Raw genomic sequence first — 18680 nt, forward strand, 5'->3', positions numbered from 1 at the left:
ATAACAACACAGCTAGAATTTCCTAGCTTAAAAGGCTTTATTGCTCTAACTACATTTATTCTCATTTTGCAAAGAAAAAAAAATAATGTCTATAAAATTTAAATTTGATAAGTAAATGTGGATAATACAATATTGCCTAATTCCTTTTTTTCTTTTTAAGTTCCCTCAGGAGACTCGTCTCAGAAAATAAACACCAGCAAAGCTTTCTCACCCTTTTAAAACTTTTTAATAATAAGGAGAAAAATAATTAGAATCAAACATAGCAGTAGGTACATACATATGTGTGTTTCTGCGCATACAAATATAATATGTCTGAGTATATACATGGGGAGAAAAAAACTTACCATTTGTTTTTCTTTCTAATGTAGTCTTTTTCAGAAAGATTAACCAAGTAGACCATTGGTTTTGAAGTCAGAAATAAGTGTTTATTCAACACTTCAATCTAAAGTGGGAGATAAGAGAAAGAATCCTCTTTAAAAGTTGATTAAAAATTGAGTAAATCACTGAAAAACTTGAAAGAAAACTCTTTTTAAACAAGTAGTCACTTTCATTTTTATAATTCTTGTTTCTAAAAGATTAGTTGTCATGAAATATCAGGAGTAGGGGAAAAGAAAAAAATAACAAGCCTGGGAGTAAGCAACCATTGAGAGAAATAAAGGTTAACTAGATATAATAAGTGTAAAATAATCACAACTCTAATTTGTTCTCTAAGAAATCAAAGCAAAGGTAATAATAGATGACATCATATTTATAACTTACCTCTTTGTCATTCCAATCATGATAGAAGCGAACAGGTTTCTTTTGATCTATAACCCAGGACTTGACTTTGCACATTATGTCCTACATACAATTGAGAAAAAAGTAAATGTAAGATGAACACTAAGTATTTAGATACGAAATATTAAAATTTAAAGTTTTCAAATCCTCAAAATAAAAATAAGGTTAACTTTTGTATGACAGAACTAAGTCACACAGATAACTATTTTCAATGTCTCATTGAAAAACCAAATAGCAATGAAACACTAATGTGGCATTAAAATTTTAACAAGTGAAATGTGGAAGACTAGGAAAATTAGCAACAGTCTTAAAAATTTCACAACAATGAAAACATACCAAACACTACAAGAGTTAGCAATATTTCAACATTATCTAGTGATGTCACTTGCAAGATAAACATGCTATTAGGAAATGGGGAGGAGAGGATACTAGAGAAAAACTGAATCAGAATTTTTTCTTCAAAATGAAAAACAAACAAAATAGGTGAAATTGAGCCTATGATTGACGATCTACCCTCCAAAATATTAAATCAACTGACCAAAACCCTTTTTTATTCTGAATTAATTTTTTGCCGACACCTTCTCCCTGCCCACTTCTCCTGTCCCTGCTCCAACCTCTCCCCCCCCTCCCCAACCTGCCAAAGCCTCTATTACACAATGGCAAGAGCCCTGCACTGGTGACCTCCAACCAGCTGCATTCACTTTCAGAACATCTCTCTCTGCTGGAAATCTAAAGGCCTTTTAGTTAGCAAGCTAGTGTGCATTCAGAAGGAGTAACTGCAGGAAGAGCCCAATGTGCTTTGTTTCTCTGGCCTTTCTTCACAGAAAGATTAATCATCTGTGAAATGGAAACGGCAAACAGCAAGTGACACAAACTGAACCCTTCAAGCCTTTCCTCATCAGTTTTGTGGTTCTGAATCTAAAAGCTGCGTGTGGCAAGGTTCTCCTTACAGGCAGGTGTTAATAAAAGGCTCTTGGGTCTGAAAGGTCAAACTTAGCTCTTCTAGAAGAAGTGCGTTTGAGAGTCATCTGTTTTTTGTTGTTGTTGTTGTTGTTAAAGATAACTTATGGATATATCTTAAATATATATTTTACTCAAAATTTATTGTAATATACAATCATTAGTAATAGATTTCTTGGATTTTCATTGAAGTATCCTACTTTACCATAAATCAGTCCTCTATAAATATCCACTTGTATAAATTACCTCAATATTTAGTATACCTTCCTTCCAAATCTTGCTGTTACCAACAGGAAAAATAAGGAAAAAGCCCTATATCCTTAGATCCTGATTTGAAACACTCCAGGAAAAGGATTTCCCACAGATTTTAACAAGGAAGGGGCAAGCTGAAAACTTTTAATGAAATCTAACATGTTCTGCTTAAGAACAATCACTTTTACTCTTCTATAACTGAATTTCACTCATAAATGTTTAAAAGTGGCTAATGCAACACCATTTCCTACAAGGAGAAGATCAAAGTGCTATATTACAAATGCATTATGATTAAAAAAGCCCTGTGCAGCCTTGCTATTAACTGTTCTTTAAACCCTAAAAGGCTTCCCATAGATCTCACTTGGCACTGCATATACAACCTTTGACAAGTAATGTAGACCATTTTTATTCATTGCCTAAAATTGTAGGCAATTATGTGCGTCACACTGGCCACCTGCAAATTCTGAATGCCTGCTCCAGTTGTCAGTGCAAAAAACTAATGTCGGAGGGGATTAATCTAGGGGGAGAGAGTCCTCTTTAATGGCTCCAGCAGGTGAAATGGCCCAGCTGGTTACTATGATGAGTGGCCAGAACAGCTTATGTAGAGACACGCAACAAGATTATACAAAAGAAGGAGAAAACAGTGGTACCATCTTATATTTGGTTCCATTAGTTTTTTTCAATTAAAAAAAGATTAAAAAAAAAGTAGACAAAAGAAAGCCAAACCAAAAATAACGAAGGAAGTTAAATTTTGATCATATAAAAAGTATAAAATACTTTTGTAACTATAAACATTTTTACCAAATCAAAGGGCCTCAATAAATGCTGATCTCTAGTGAAGGAATTTCAGTATTTCTCTTTCATTTTAAATTAACTATACCATCACTTCAGACATAGAGAGATCTTATCACAAAAGCTTTTCAGCATTAGTTTTTTTTTCCTTCACACCAACTTACCACATTACAAATTAGGATCACTCAAATTTTAAAGATAATTAACTCATAATTAAAGTTCTCAAGCAGTATATTCGCAAAAGCCACATTCAAATTGTTTTAGAAAAATTTATAAATTAAAACCAAGTTTTTAGGCAGTTAAAAGTAAAAATATTTTAAAATTAAAAAAAATTTTTTAAATGGCTGAATCTGTAGCATATGTAAGTTCCCGGGGCAGTGACTGATTTTGAGTCACAGCTGCATCTACAGGACAGTTGCAGCAGTGCCAGATCCTTTAACCCACTGCACTGGGCCAGGGATTGAACCTGCACCTCTGCAGTGACCTAAGCAACTACAGTCAGATTCTTAGCCCACTGCAGCATAGCAGGAACTCCTAAAATATTTTATTTATACTCAGTACTCTCTTAATTATCCCCACAAAAGATTTACCAGCCAAGGAAAGATTCCTTAGATTACTAAAATGCCGGTTTTACTTACGCCAAATCAAAATAGATTGCTCTCAGATAAATTATCTTATGTAAATGATCATTGTATGGTATAGTTGCAAAGCGCTGTTTTTCTTACATAAAGTAAAAATTAATTTTTCATATTAGCCAAAAAATAAAGATGTTATGCTCCACATCTGAAAAACTTCTGATCAGATGAAAGAAAACATTTGAACTTATTTATATAAAATACTTAATGGATTGACTGAATTTTTTCTTATGCTTGTATATAGAGACGCATATATTAGTAATCATGGTTAAAACAATAATTAGATTCTAGTTAACTGAATTTGGTTAACTGAAAAAATTATCAAATACATACTTAACCCGCATTTAACAAATTAGAATAAAATTAAAACAAAATAAAAACACTAATGGTTGATACATTAGAAGTCACTTTTGGATTTTAAATTTCTTTTTTCAAAAAATTTTTATATTAAAAGTGTAGCTCATTTACGATGTTGTGGCAATTTCATTTACAGAAAAACGACTCGGTTTTACACCCACATGTACATTCTATTTTAATATTCTTTTCCATCATGGTCTATCCCAGGAGACTGGATATAGTTCCCTGCACTATATACAGTAGGATCTTACGGTTTATCCTTTCTAAACTTAAGTCTGTGTCCACCAAATCCCATACTCCTAGTCTATCCCTTTCTCTTCCTTCCTCCCCTCTCCCTCTTGGCAACCACAAGACTATTATTCTCTGTGTCTTTGAGTCTTTGAGTTTCTGTTTTGTAGATAAGTTCACTTGTGCCATATTTTGGATTCCACATATAAGTGATATCTTATTGTATTTGTCTTTCTCGTTCTGATTTACTCTGTTTAGTATGATAATTTCTAGTTGTATCCATATTGTTGCAAACGGCATTATTTCATTATTTTTATGGCTGAGTAGTATTCCATTGGGATTTTGTATTGCTTTGGTTACATCATCATGTAGAAATACAGATGAAGGACTTTCTATAGTGGCTCAGTGGAAACAAATCTGACTGGCAACCATGAGGACACAGGTTCAATCCCTGGCCTTGCTCAGCGGGTTAAGGATCCAGCATCGCTGTGAGCTGTGGTATCGGTCACAGATGTGGCTCAGATCTGAAGTTGCTGTGGCTGTGGAATAGGCCAGTGGTTACAGCTCTGATTTGACTCCTAACCTGGGAATCTCCATAGGCTGCAGGTGTGGCCCTAAAAAGACGAAAAAAAAAAAAAAAAAAAAAAAAGAAAGAAAAAGAAACACAGATAAAGGAGGAAAAGTGTTTTGATAACTTAAATTCCTTATTTTTAAAATTAATTCTGTACATGACAAAGATTATGCAGAAATTCCTGGTCATTTGAACTTTTTGATTATGTTGCAGCAACATAAGTATACTAACTTGAAAAGTAACAGCTTTGCTTTAAATGTGGGAATAAGTCCTAAATCCACCACTTGCCAGGTCTATGACCTATTACTTCACTGATAATACCTATCTCCTGGGGATTGTTGTAAAAAATCAAGAGAGAGAATGCATACAAGATGTTTAGCACAGTTCTTGGCATAGAGTTAGCTTTCAATAAACCGTGAGTTGTTGCCATTGTTAGGATTGTTGAAAGATTAAATACCAGTTATCTATAAACTTCCCAAGTCGAGGAAAGTTCAATCTAGGCTTTTTCTCATGAAACAGATTTTCATTGTATATTCCAATTGAGGATCTGCCTGAATCAGAATATTAAGCATTTGATGCTCTACTAGATGGATGCTGCTGTTTATGGAGTCCAGAGTAGTGATCCTTGACTACTATCTTTCTACATATTTCAGTGACTAAAACTCCCAGGAAAGAGGCAGGCAACACAGGAACAAACTAAGACACCTGGCAGCAATGCTCTGCATGGCTGAGAGTGTGTGTGTGTGTATAACATTGACTGTCCTCCAAGAATTAAAATGATAGGTTAATTCTAGCAATAATCTGCTAGAATGTTTAATGGCAGTTGTTAAGTTTTCAGTTAGTGATTCAATGAAGTAAATAGTGGAAACTTGAAAAAGCAATGTTCTAGGCACCTGTCAGCTATAAAGTGGCAACTGGGGTGGACACCAATTGATTTTTGAGGTCCAGCTCTCCAGCAGAGGATTTGACCATTACTAAGAAGAAGGCAACTGTCCCCATGATTCCTGTAAATAAGTCTGAATGGATTTCACCATTCAAGGAAGGACAAAGGGAGGGGAAAAGTCCACAAATCTGGTTTTAATAAATCGGAATAAGGAGAACCACAAAAGAAGAAGAAAATGATTTCCCTCCCTCCTTTCCCCTCTCCCTCTCTCTCTCTCTCTCTCTCTCTCTCACACACACACACACACACACACATACACACACACACATCACACCACATACAACACCCTCCTAAGGAATTATCTGGTATACTTGGCAAAATGTAAAAAGAAAAGGTACCTATGAAACAGCAGCATGAAGCCATAAACAGAGAACACAGTGAGCTTAGAAAAAAATGGATGAAATGTCAAGAGAGTTGACAAACTAAAAATGATTTTTTTTTTTTTTTTTGTCTTTTTGCCTTTTCTAGGGCTGCTCCTGCGGCATATGGAGGTTCCCAGGCTAGGGGCTGAATCGGAGCTGTAGCTTCTGGCCTATGCCAGAGCCACATCTGTGACCTACACCACAGCTCACAGCAACGCCAGATCCTTAACCTGCTAAGCGAGGCCAGGGATTGAACCCATAACCTCATGGTTCCTAGTGAGATTCGTTAACCACTGAGCCAGAAGAGGAACTCCTGAGTTTTCTTATTTGTAGTTCTTTGCAAACTCTGGAACAAGTTCTTTGTTAGATACTACATATTCACTCTGTAGCTTACCTTTTCAAATTTTGTTTAGCATAGTCCTAATTTTAATGTAGCCCAATTTTAAAATCTTTTTCTTTATAATATCGCTTTCTGTGTCCTGTTTAAAAAAAAATTGTCTATGCCAAGGTCATGAAGATATTCTATGTTATAGTATAGATGTTTTATTCTATAAGGGCATGAGCTGTAGTGCCAGAGGGAGAGATGCTGCACAGAATATATTTTTTAAAAAAATCAATCACCGGAGGAGTAGCCTACCAGAGTAAGAGGGTTAGGCACCAGGGCCATAGTTTCAAGAAGTTAGCTTGCAGCTGGGAGTTCTGGACATACTGATGGCTCAGGAGGCACTCACTTTTTATTCTTTGTAAACTTTAATTTTTGTGCATAGTGTGACCTTGGTGAGAATTTATTTTCTCTCCCAAAAGGATACCCAACTGGGCCAATACCATTTCTTGGTAAAAGCATTCCTTTCTCCATTACTAGGCAGTACCATCTTCACCGCCAATCAGTGTATTTATGTCTGTATACCCAGTCTGTTCCATTGTTCAATTTGCCTATTCTTGACTATCTTAGTCACTTCAGATTTTTAACAGTCTTGATAGAAGGTTCATGTGTACCAAGTCCTACAACACTGTTCTTTGAGACTATCCTGCTCGTTTTGAGACCTCTGCATTTCCATGTAAAATTTAGAATCAGCTTGTCAATTTCTATAAAACACAACAGGATGGGATTTTGACTGGGATGTGGTTGAATCAACAGATCAATTTTAAAGAGATTTGACATATATAAAACGTCGAGTTTTCCAATCAAAACATGGTGCAACACTGCGAATGTATTTAATGTCACTAAATTGTACACTTGAAAATATTAAAGTGGTAAATTTTATTTTATGTATGGTTTCTTACAATAATTTTTTTCTTCCAGTTTTATTGAGATATAATTGACATGGAGCATTGTATAAGTTTAAGGTGCACAGCATAATGATTCGATTTACATATATCATGAAATGATTACCACAGTAAGTTTAGTGAACATCTATCATTTCACACAGACACAGATAAAGAAAAAAATCTGTAATGAGAACTTACTATTTACTCTCTTACCAAATTCATAAATAACATATACCAGTGTTCCCTACATTGATTATGTAGTTATTTATCATTACATCCTTTGTACTTGTTTATTTTATAACTGGAAGTTTGTAGTAACTTTGACTGACTTGTAGCTTCTTCTTTTGTCTTAATGAATCATCTTGCTCAGCCTCCACTCCTCATTGCTAGATTCTCTGGTTTCCAATACCAGTCCTACTCCTAGTTTGACTTAACTCATCCCATATCCTTTTTATTTTCTACTGGAGTATAGCTGACTTATAATGGCATGTTAGTTTCAGGCATACAATAAAGTGAATCAGTTATACACTTACCTATATCCATTTTTTCTCAGATTTTTTTTCCAATGCAGGTTATTACAGATTACCGATTAGAGTTCCCTTGCAATATAGTATGTCCTGGTTGATTATCTATTTTATATATAGTAGTATGTATTATCTTAATCCCAAACTCCTAATTTATCCCTCTCTGCAACTTTTCCCCTTTGGTAAAGTTTGTTTTCTAAGTTGGTGAGTCTGTTTATGTTTTGTAAAAATGTTCATTTGTATCATTTTTTTTTTTTAAAGATTCCACATACAAGTAATATCATCTGATATTTTTTTGTCTTTCTCTGCCTGATTTACTTCACTTAGCATGATAATGTCTAGGTCCAACCATGTTGATGAAAATAGCATTATTTTATTCTTTTTTAATAGCTGAGTAATATTCCACTGTGTATATATACCACATCTTTATACATTCCTCTCTTGATGGACATTTAGGTTGCTTCCATGTCTTGGCTATTGTAAATGGCACTGCACTGAACACTGGGATACAGGTTATCTTTCTGAATTATGGTTTTCTGTGGATGTATGCTCAGGAGTGGGATTGCTGGATCATATAGTAGTTCTATTTTTAGTCTTTTAACAAACCTCCACACTTTTCTCTATAGTGGTTGTACCAATTTACATTCCCAACAACAGTGTAGGAGGGTTCCCTTTTTTCCACATCCTCTCCAGCATTTATTGTGTATAGACTTCTCGATGATGGCCATTCCAATCTGTATGAGGTGATACCTCATTGCAGTTTTCATTTGTATTTTTCTAATAATTAGCAATGTTGAGCATTTTTTCATTTGCTTTTTGGCCATCTGTCTTGTCTTCTTGGAAGAGATACCTATTTAGATCTTCTGCCCACTTTTTTTTTAGGCTGTTTGTTTTTTTGATATTGAGCTGTATGAGACAGTCTTATTTCCATTGTATATTCTTGCCTCCTTTGTGATAGATTAATTGACCATATGTGTGGGGGTTTATTTCTGGGCTTTCTATCTTGTTCCATTGATCTACATTTCTATTTTTGTGTCAGTACCATGCTGCTTCGATTGCCATAGTTTTGTAGTACAGTCTAAGTCAGGGAGCATAATTCCTCCAGCTCCTTTTTTCTTTCTCAGGATTGCTTTAGCTACTCAGGGTCTTTTGTGTTTCCACACAAATATAAAATTTTTTTGTTCTAGTTTTGTGGATAATGCCATTGGTAATGTTTAGGGATTGCATTGAATCTGATTGCCTTAGGTAGTATAGTCATTTTGATAATACTGATTCTTTCAATCCAAGAACATGCACAGTTTATCTTTCCATCTGTGTCATCTTCAATTTCATTCATCGGCATCTTATAACAGGTCTTTTGCCTCCTTAGGTAGGTTTATTCCTAGGTATTGTATTTTTTTTTGATGCAATGGTAAATGGTAACTTCTCTTTCTGCTCTTTCACTGTTGGTGAATAGAAGCACAGCAGACTTATGTGTATTCATTTTGTACCCTGCAGCTTTACTGAATCCATTGATGAGGTATAATATAGTAGTTTATTGGTAGCATCTTTAGGATTTTTTTATGTATGGTATCATGTCATCTGTCAATAGTGAGTTTTATTTCTTCTTTTCCAATTTGGATTCCTTTTATTTCTCTTTCTTTCCTGATTGCCATGGCTAGGACTTTCAAAACAATGTCAAATTAAATAGCAAGAGTGGACATCCTTGTCTTATTCCTGACCTTAGAGAAAATGCTTTCAGCTTTTCACTGTTGAGTATGATATTAGCTGTGGTTTGTCATATATGGCCTGTATTATGTTGAAGTAGGTTCCCTCTACGCCCACTTTCTGGAGAGGTTTTTTTTTTTTTTTTTTAATCAAAAATGGGTGTTGAATTTTGTCAAAAGCTTTTTTCTGCATCTATTGAGGTGATCATATGGTTTCTATTCTTCATTTGTTAATGTGGTGTATCACATCGATTAGTTTGCAGATACTGAAAAAATCCTTGCAGCCCTGGGATAAATCCCATTTGTGGTCATGGTGTATGATCCTTCTAATATATAGTTGGATTCAGTTTGCTGATATTTTGTTGAGGATTTCTGCATCTTTTTCATCAGGGATAATGGCCTGTAAGTTTCTGTTTTTGTGATATCTTTGTCTGGTTTTGGTATCAGGATCACAGTGGCCTCACAGAATGAGTATAGGAGTGTTCCTTCCTGGGGAATTTTTTGGCAGAGTTTCACAAGGATAGGTATTTACCCCTTTTCTAAATGACTGACAGAATGTGCCTGTGAAGACATCTGGTCCTGGACTTTTGTTTGTTCCTATCTTCTATTTCCTCCTGGTTCAGTCTTAGAAGATTGGACCTTTCTAAGAATTTGTCCATTTCTTCTTGGTTGTCCATTTTAGTAGTCTCTTATGATCTTTTGTATTTCTATGACGTTGGTTGTAACTTCTTTTTCATTTCTACCTTTATTGATTTGAGCCCTCTCCCTTTTTTTCCTTGACGAATCTAGCTAAAGGTTTATCAATTCTAGCTATCTTTTCAAAGAACCAGCTTTCACTTTCAGTGATTGTTTCCTTTATCTCTATTTCATTTATTTCTGCCCAGACCTTTATGATTTCTTTCCTTCTACTATCCTTGGGTTTTGTTTGTTCTTCTTTTTAGGTGCTATGTTTTCAAAATATACCCCCCCTTTTTTTGCCACACCCACAGCATACAGAAGTTCCCAGGCCAATGACTGACTTTTAGCCACAGCTGCAACCTACACCATAGCTGAAGCAACACCAGATCCTTAACCCACTGCCCTGGGCCAGGGATCGAACTCATGTTGCCTCAGAGACACAAAGCTGGATCCTTAACCTCCTGTGCCACAGCAGGAACTCCTCTGCAGTATACCCTTTGGAATATTTTGATTTTAGTGACAAACACATCTGTTACATATTTAAATAATCAATTTTTTTAAAAAGTGAAAAAAAAACAACTTTAGAATTTGCCCTAAGGATAATGAGAAGAAATCTGGTAACAACTGTATTTGGGGGTTCATTAATTATTTAATTCAGAGAGACTGACAGGGAAAAAAAAGACCCATTAATTACAATTCCTGATTGCCTTCTTTAGTTTTTTAATTAGATACAGTTAAGTATGATATTTCCAAGTAATTGATCAATACACAATAAAATTTTCCTTAAAGAGCTGTACCTTCACTTCCTAAATTTTGTCTTTCCAAACAGAATGCATACATACTTAAATAAATTTAACCTTGATCTTGGTACCTTAGTGTTAATTTTATGTCTTAAAAGTGTCCTCCAAAAAGACAGGATGAAATCCTAACCCCTTAGAATATGACCTTAGTGGGGAATTAGCTAAAGAGTTCTATCTTGAGCATGGTTGGCACTTAATCCAATTATGACTGATATCCCTGTAAGAAGAGGTAAATTTGAAGAGAGACACAGTGGGAAGGTAGCCTGTGAAGATGGAAGCACAGAATGGAGTTACACTGCCACAAACTAAGGAATGCCTAGGGCTACTAGAAGCTGAGGAAGCAAGAAAGGATTCTTCCCTCAAGGCTTCAGAGGGCACCTAGCCATTGCAACACCTTGATTTCAGACTTCTAGCCTCCAGAATGTGAAAGAATACATGAACATTATTTTAAGCCATCTAGCCCTCGGAAACTACTATCAATACTAACATATTGGCTGATTAATATCAACAGGAAATGTTTATCTCGCTCTTGCCTTCTTTAGCGCCTGAATTTTAACACAACAAGAAGACTGACTTTATAAAAAGTATCTTTATGTCAGGATATATGAACATTACATGGAAAGATTCTGTTTTAGCATTAAAAAGTTGGCTCATGTTTTATGCTAGAGTATATCTAATCCAAGTTTTTTCTGCTTATTTACATAAAAATACAAATGACATCCAAATCTAGAAAATGGAAACTTCATAGGAATAGAGGCTTGAATGTTGAATTTCTGAAAGTAAAGACACATTTGAATGAATATTAAGGAATAATCAATATATGCCTAGTGAACAAAATGATCTGCTTATTTTTCTTGTAACTTTCAAGTAGATTTTATAGCCTAGGATCTACATCTAATTACAGTCTCTGATTCTGTTAGTCAAGATTACAAACAAACTGAAGAAGTCAATCACATTCTATTATCTTTGGACCATCTGTTAAAGAATACAAGAAAACATTAAAAAAAAAAAACAACAAAAAACCTCTGCTACAAGAACTAGTTGATATTGTAATCCCAAAGGTACCTTCTTTGTATTAGGAAAACTAAAGATAAATCAAAAAAGGAAAACTATAACCTTGTGATTACATTTATAATAACACCAAATTAAACCTGTGATCCTAAAGAACCACCAAGAAATATGTAATGATCAGGGTAAAAACTTTAAATGCACACTGGATAAAGAAATATATAGCAGAGACTGTCAGTGCCCTGCCCATTTACTCTTTGCCCTCAGAGATCCAGTTCATGCTGATGGCTTCTTACTGTAAGCATCTGTAACTGCCAAAGCGCTGTGCTCAGACCACACAGACACCAGGTGCTAGGCAGTTAGTTAACACTCTGAGGAGCAGCCTGTAACCCAGTAACTAATGGAAATTACTTGATAATAACCACCACTTCCTCACCATTTCAGTACAAAAACTACAAGACACTTTCCACACTGTTTTCCAGAGGTCCCTGGCAGGACTGAGCTCCATCTGCTCAGTTTCCAACCTGCTCGTATACATACTTTGTATTGGTTTGCTTCCCTTCCTGGTCTTAATTCCCTACTCTCTGATGTGTGTCTCCTGCATTAACTCCCAAGAAAACTATCTGCACTCCAATTCTTACTTCAGGGTCTACTTCTGAGGAAACCCAACATAAATTTAGATTAAAAGGCTAAGGGTTGGTGATATGACTCAAAATGTCACAGTCTTGAGAAAACTCATAAGAAGCTTCTTCTTAATCTTTATAAATTACATTGCCTATCCAATTTTTCAGGTTAGTGAAGATGGAATTGATCCTAAAGGCTATGACTTCTCATGTGTGCACCTCTTCCAGCTTCACATCTCCTACCATATTCCTTTTCCAATTTCAGACAGAAACTTCAAAACCCCTTCTCTGGTATAAAGCTTAAATTATATTTGAGGAATACAAATCAGAAACAGCTAAGGACAATGTACATGCATTTACCTCTTTTTTTGGAGGCCACCTAAAGGAAAAAATTTCTTCAGAGGTTTTTTTTTTTTTTTTAAATAATACATTGCTATGAGAAAAAAGTCAATTTACAGAGGTATAGAGGATAAATAGTCAAAGCATCCACCCCAATCACTCTGTCACAACCATTTCCTTTGACAAACACTTTACTGTAAATTTTTTTTTTTACTTTCCAAATGTTTACTGTTAAACACAATTGAGTGCATTTCCATACTTCTTTCGATGTACTTATAAAAATACAGGCATCATTTTTTACATAAACTGGATGATACTATAAATATTGTTGTAACTTGTTTTTACATTTCAAGACCAAAGTAGTTGTAATGCAAAAAAATTCACTAATAAACCAACTTCCTAAAATAACTCATCCTCAAATGACTTTCCCGGTGTAATGTTGGTTTGTTTTTCCTCCCCGGCCACACCCATGGCATGAGGAAGTTCCCAGGCCAGGGATCAAACCCAAGCCACAGCAGTGACAATGCCAAGTCCTTAACTGCTAGGCCACCAGGGAACTCCTTAATGTTGATTTTTATCTCCAGCAACTGTCAGACTGCTATATTATGGTATCAGACAAATTGTTGGTAAAATTATATCCAGGAAACCTCCATTTTCAATAATAATGAACTATGAGATTTGGAATAACTGCCCCTATAAAGGCAACAACAAAACAGGACTAAATAGAGAAAATAGCTTCTTATTAAGTACCAAGAACTCAATAAAATCAAGAAGGAAATTAAAAACTACCTTGAAACAAATGATAATGAAGACACAACCTCTCAAAATCTATGGGATGCTGCGAAAGCAGTGCTCAGAGGGAAATTTATAGCAATACAGGCCTTTCTCAAAAAAGAAGAAAGATCCCAAATTGACAACTTAACCCTCCACCTAAATGGATTAGAAAAAGAAGAACAAAAAAGTCCTAAAGTCAGCAGAAGGAAGGAAATTATAAAGATCAAAGAAGAAATCAATAAAATAGAGACTCAAAAAACAATAGAGAAAATTAATAAAACCAAGAGCTGGTTCTTTGAAAAGGTGAACAAAATTGACAAACCCCTGGCCAGACTCACTAAAAAGAGGAAAGAACCTAAATAACCAAAATTATAAATGAAAAAGGAGAAATCACAACGGATACAGCAGAAATACAAAAAACCATAAGAGAATACTATGAACAACTATATGGCAACAAGTTTGACAATCTGGAAGAAATGGACAATTTTCTAGAATCTTATAGCCTGCCAAAACTGAATCAAGTAGAAACAGACCAACTGAACAGACCGATCACTAGAAATGAAATTGAAGAGGTCATAAAATCACTCCCTACAAATAAAAGCCCAGGACCAGATGGCTTCACAGGTGAATTTTATCAAACATATAAAGAGGAATTGGTGCCCATCCTCCTTAAACTCTTTCAAAAGGTTGAAGAAGAAGGAATACTCCCAAAGACATTCTATGATGCCACCATCACCCTCATTCCAAAACCAGACAGAGATAACACCAAAAAAGAAAACTATCGCCCAATATCATTGATGAATACAGATGCAAAAATTCTCAACAAAATCTTAGCCAACCAAATCCAACAACATACCAAAAAAATTATACACCATGACCAGGTTGGGTTCATCCCAGGATCACAAGGATGGTTCAACATACACAAATCAATCAACATCATACACCACATTAACAAAAAAAAGTCAAAAATCATATGATCATCTCAATAGACGCAGAAAAAGCATTTGACAAAGTCCAACATCCATTCATGATCAAGACCCTCGCCAAAGTGGGTATAGAGGGAACATTCCTGAATATAATCAAAGCCATTTACGATAAACCCACAGCAAATATAATACTCAATGGGGAAAAACTGAAAGCCTTCTCTCTCAAATCTGGAACAAGACAGGGATGCCCACTCTCACCACTGCTCTTCAACATAGTTTTGGAAGTCCTAGCCACAGCAATTAGACAAACAAAAGAAATCAAAGGCATCCATATAGGAAGAGAAGAGATAAAACTGTCACTGTATGCAGATGACATGATACTATACATAGAAAACCCTAAGGACTCAACCCCAAAACTCCTTGAACTGATTAATAAATTCAGCAAAGTATCAGGATATAAGATTAACATTCAGAAGTCAGTTGCATTTCTGGATACCAGCAATGAAATATTAGAAAAGGAATACAAAAACACGATACCTTTTAAAATTGCACCTCACAAAATCAAATACCTCGGAATACACCTGACCAAGCAGGTAAAGGACCTATATGCCGAGAACTATAAAACTTTAATCAAAGAAATCAAAGAAGATGTAAAGAAATGGAAAGATATTCCATGTTCCTGGATTGGGAAAATCAATATTGTAAAAATGGCCATACTACCCAAAGCAACCTACAGATTCAATGCAATCCCTATCAAATGACCCATGACATTTTTCACAGAACTAGAACAAACAATCCAAACATTTATATGGAACAACAAAAGACCCAGAATCGCCAAAGCAATCCTGCAAAACATAAACCAAGCAGGAGGCATCACTCTCCCAGACTTCAAGAAATACTACAAAGCCACAGTCATCAAAACAGTGTGGTACTGGTACCAAAACAGACAGACAGACCAATGGAACAGAATAGAGAACCCGGAAATAAACCGTGACACCTATGGTCAATTAATCTTTGACAAGGGAGGCAAGAGCATAAAATGGGAAAAAGAAAGCCTATTCAGCAAGCATTGCTGGGAAACCTGGACAGCTGCACGCAAAGCAATGAAACTAGAACACACCCTCACACCATGCACACAAATAAACTCAAAATGGCTGAAAGACTTCAATATACGACAGGACACCATCAAACTCCTAGAAGAAAACATAGGCAAAACACTCTCTGACATCAACATCATGAATATTCTCTTAGGTCAGTCTCCCAAAGCAATAGAAATTAGAGCAAAAACAAACCCATGGGACCTCATCAAACTGAAAAGCTTTTGCACAGCAAAGGAAACCAAAAAGAAAACAAAAAGACAACTTACAGAATGGGAGAAAATAGTTTCAAATGATGCAACCGACAAGGGCTTAATCTCCAGAATATATAAACAACTTATACAACCCAACAGCAAAAAAGCCAATCAATCAATGGAAAAATGGGCAAAAGACCTGAATAGACATTTCTCCAAAGAAGATACACAGATGGCCAACAAACACATGAAAAAATGCTCAACATCGCTGATTATAGGAGAAATGCAAATCAAAACTACCATGAGATACCACCTCACACCAGTCAGAATGGCCATCATTAAGAAGTCCACAAATAACAAGTGCTGGAGGGGCTGTGGAGAAAAGGGAACCCTCCTGCACTGCTGGTGGGAATGTAAACTGGTACAGCCACTATGGAGAACAGTTTGGAGAGACCTTAGAAATCTATACATAGAACTTCCATATGACCCCGCAATCCCACTCTTGGGCATATATCCGGACAACACTCTACTTAAAAGAGACACATGCACCCGCATGTTCATTGCAGCACTATTCACAATAGCCAGGACATGGAAACAACCCAAATGTCCATCCACAGATGATTGGATTCGGAAGATGTGGTATATATACACAATGGAATACTACTCAGCCATAAAAAAGAATGACATAATGCCATTTGCAGCAACATGGATGGAACTAGAGAGTCTCATACTGAGTGAAATGAGCCAGAAAGATAAAGACAAATACCATATGATATCACTTATAACTGGAATCTAATATCCAGCACAAATGAACATCTCCTCAGAAAAGAAAATCATGGACTTGGAGAAGAGACTTGCGGCTGCCTGATGGGAGGGGGAGGGAGTGGGAGGGATCAGGAGCTTGGACTTATCAGACACAACCTAGAATAGATTTACAAGGAGATCCTGCTGAATAGCATTGAGAACTTTGTCTAGATACTCATGTTGCAACAGAACAAAGGGTGGGGGAAAAATGTAATTGTAATGTATACATGTAAGGATAACCTGACCCCCTTGCTGTACAGTGGGAAAGTAAAAAAAAATTATAAAAAGAAAAAAAAAAGAACTCAATAAGATAGTGAGGTAATACTAGACCAATAAAGGGTTTAGGGGAGTTCCCTGGTGGCCTAGCAGTTAGGGATTTGGCACTGTCACTGTTGTGGCTTGGGTTCAGTTCTATGCCCAGGAACTTCAGGTGACAAGGCCCAGGGAGGGAAAGAGGGAGGGAGGGAGAAAGGAAGGAAGGAAGGGGTTGGGGAAGGCCTAAGACACTTCTACCCTGGGGTTAGGGGTAATATAGGAGTGCGGGTGGCTGCTCTAGAGCACTGACCTTAAAACTTGATTTATCATGTATAAGAATGACCTGGAGAGTCGGTTAGAACATATCCGCAAAGATTCTGATATAATGGCTCTGAAGCTTGTATTTCTGACGAGCTCCCAGGTGATGGTAATATTGCTGGTATAAGGATCACATTTTAATTGTCCCTTATCTAGACTACCGACCGGGACAGCAGGGGATGAGGAAGTATAAAAATGATGTGAGGAACACATATAAGGCCAAAGCATACGTGGGATATCAACTCTTCCTTCTATCTTCCCTTCTCACCTTTACCTCAGCTGTTTTGGGATCCCACTGCTTTTGGCTACTTTTACCTAGACTCATCTGCCAATGCTCAGGAAAGAGCTAAGATGCCAGAGCTCACTGATTTATGAGAAAGGTGGTACTTCATTGGAGTAGGAATAGGACAGTCTATTTAAAAATGGGGCTGGAACAATAGGTTTTCCATATTGGAGGGTGGGGGATGGGATGGGAAATCAAACTGGATGCCTGTCTACTATTCACCAAAAATAAAGTCCAAGTTGGTTAATACCTAAATGTGAAAGATAAAACAATAATGTTTTTAGAACACGAGATCATCTCGATGACCCTGGGGTAGGAAAGATTCTTAAACAAGACACAAAAACACTAACTTTAAAATTAAGACCTGTTCATCAAAAGATACTATTAAAAAAGCAAAAAATAAAAACCACAGAATGGGAGAAGATATTTGCAATCTATTCTAAACAAATGTCTGATATCCAGAACATAGAGGTAACTTTCACAAACTAATGAGAAAAAGACACAATAGAAAATGAGCAAAAGAATTAGAACAGCACTTCATTAAAGAGGAAATGCTACAGGGCCAATAAATAATTAAATAATCGTTTTTAAAAGTCTCCAATGTTACATAGAGAACCGCAAATTAGAACCATAACCAAGCACCAATACATAGCTATCAAACAGCAAAAATGAAAAAAAAAAAAAATCTGATACTATCAAGTGTTGACAACAGGGTAAATTCTCATACACTAGGAAAACAGCGTTACCTGGTAAAGTCAAAGATACACATATCCTACTGACTTCTAAATATATGCTTTATGTGCATCAGGATGTAAAAGAATGTTCACAGCTAACATTACTCATAATTATCAAAAACTTTGAGGGAAAATTCAAATGCCCAATGAAAATAGATTTTAAAATTATAGTAAAGGAGACCCCATTGTGGCGTAGCAGCAATGAATCTGACTAGTATCCATGAGGACATGGGTTCAATCCCTGGCCTCGCTCAGTGGGTTAAAGACCTGGCATTGCTATGGGCTGTGGTGTAGGTCACAGAGGTGGCTTGGATCCCCCGTTGCTGTGGCTGTGGTGTAGGCCAGCAGCTGCATCTCTGATTCAACCCCTTGCCTGGGAACCTCCATATGCCACTGGTGTGGCCCTAAAAATCAAATAAATGAATAAATAAATAAATAAATAAAATTATGGTAAAGTCTTTCAATGAATTA

The 18680-nt window shown here is 36.0% G+C and overlaps 1 protein-coding gene across 2 annotated transcripts in view; it reads right to left on the reverse strand.

Annotated features, from left to right (window-relative positions):
• Positions 1-18680, reverse strand: part of OLA1 (Obg like ATPase 1) — a 175463-nt gene that overhangs the window by 47588 nt on the left and 109195 nt on the right. For both annotated transcript variants that reach the window (XM_021076152.2, XM_084999553.1), the window contains exons 6-7: positions 760-840; positions 345-442 (exon numbers count right to left, since the gene is read on the reverse strand). In XM_021076152.2, coding sequence (XP_020931811.2) covers positions 345-442; positions 760-840 — 179 coding nt within the window. The remainder of the gene's footprint in view (positions 1-344; positions 443-759; positions 841-18680) is intronic.

Source organism: Sus scrofa, chromosome 15 (assembly GCF_054392235.1).
Source record: "Sus scrofa isolate SSC_HxYL_T2T_F1_AM1 chromosome 15, Sscrofa_HxYL_maternal_Yorkshire_Landrace_v2.0, whole genome shotgun sequence".
In the NCBI taxonomy this organism is placed as follows: domain Eukaryota; kingdom Metazoa; phylum Chordata; class Mammalia; order Artiodactyla; family Suidae; genus Sus; species Sus scrofa.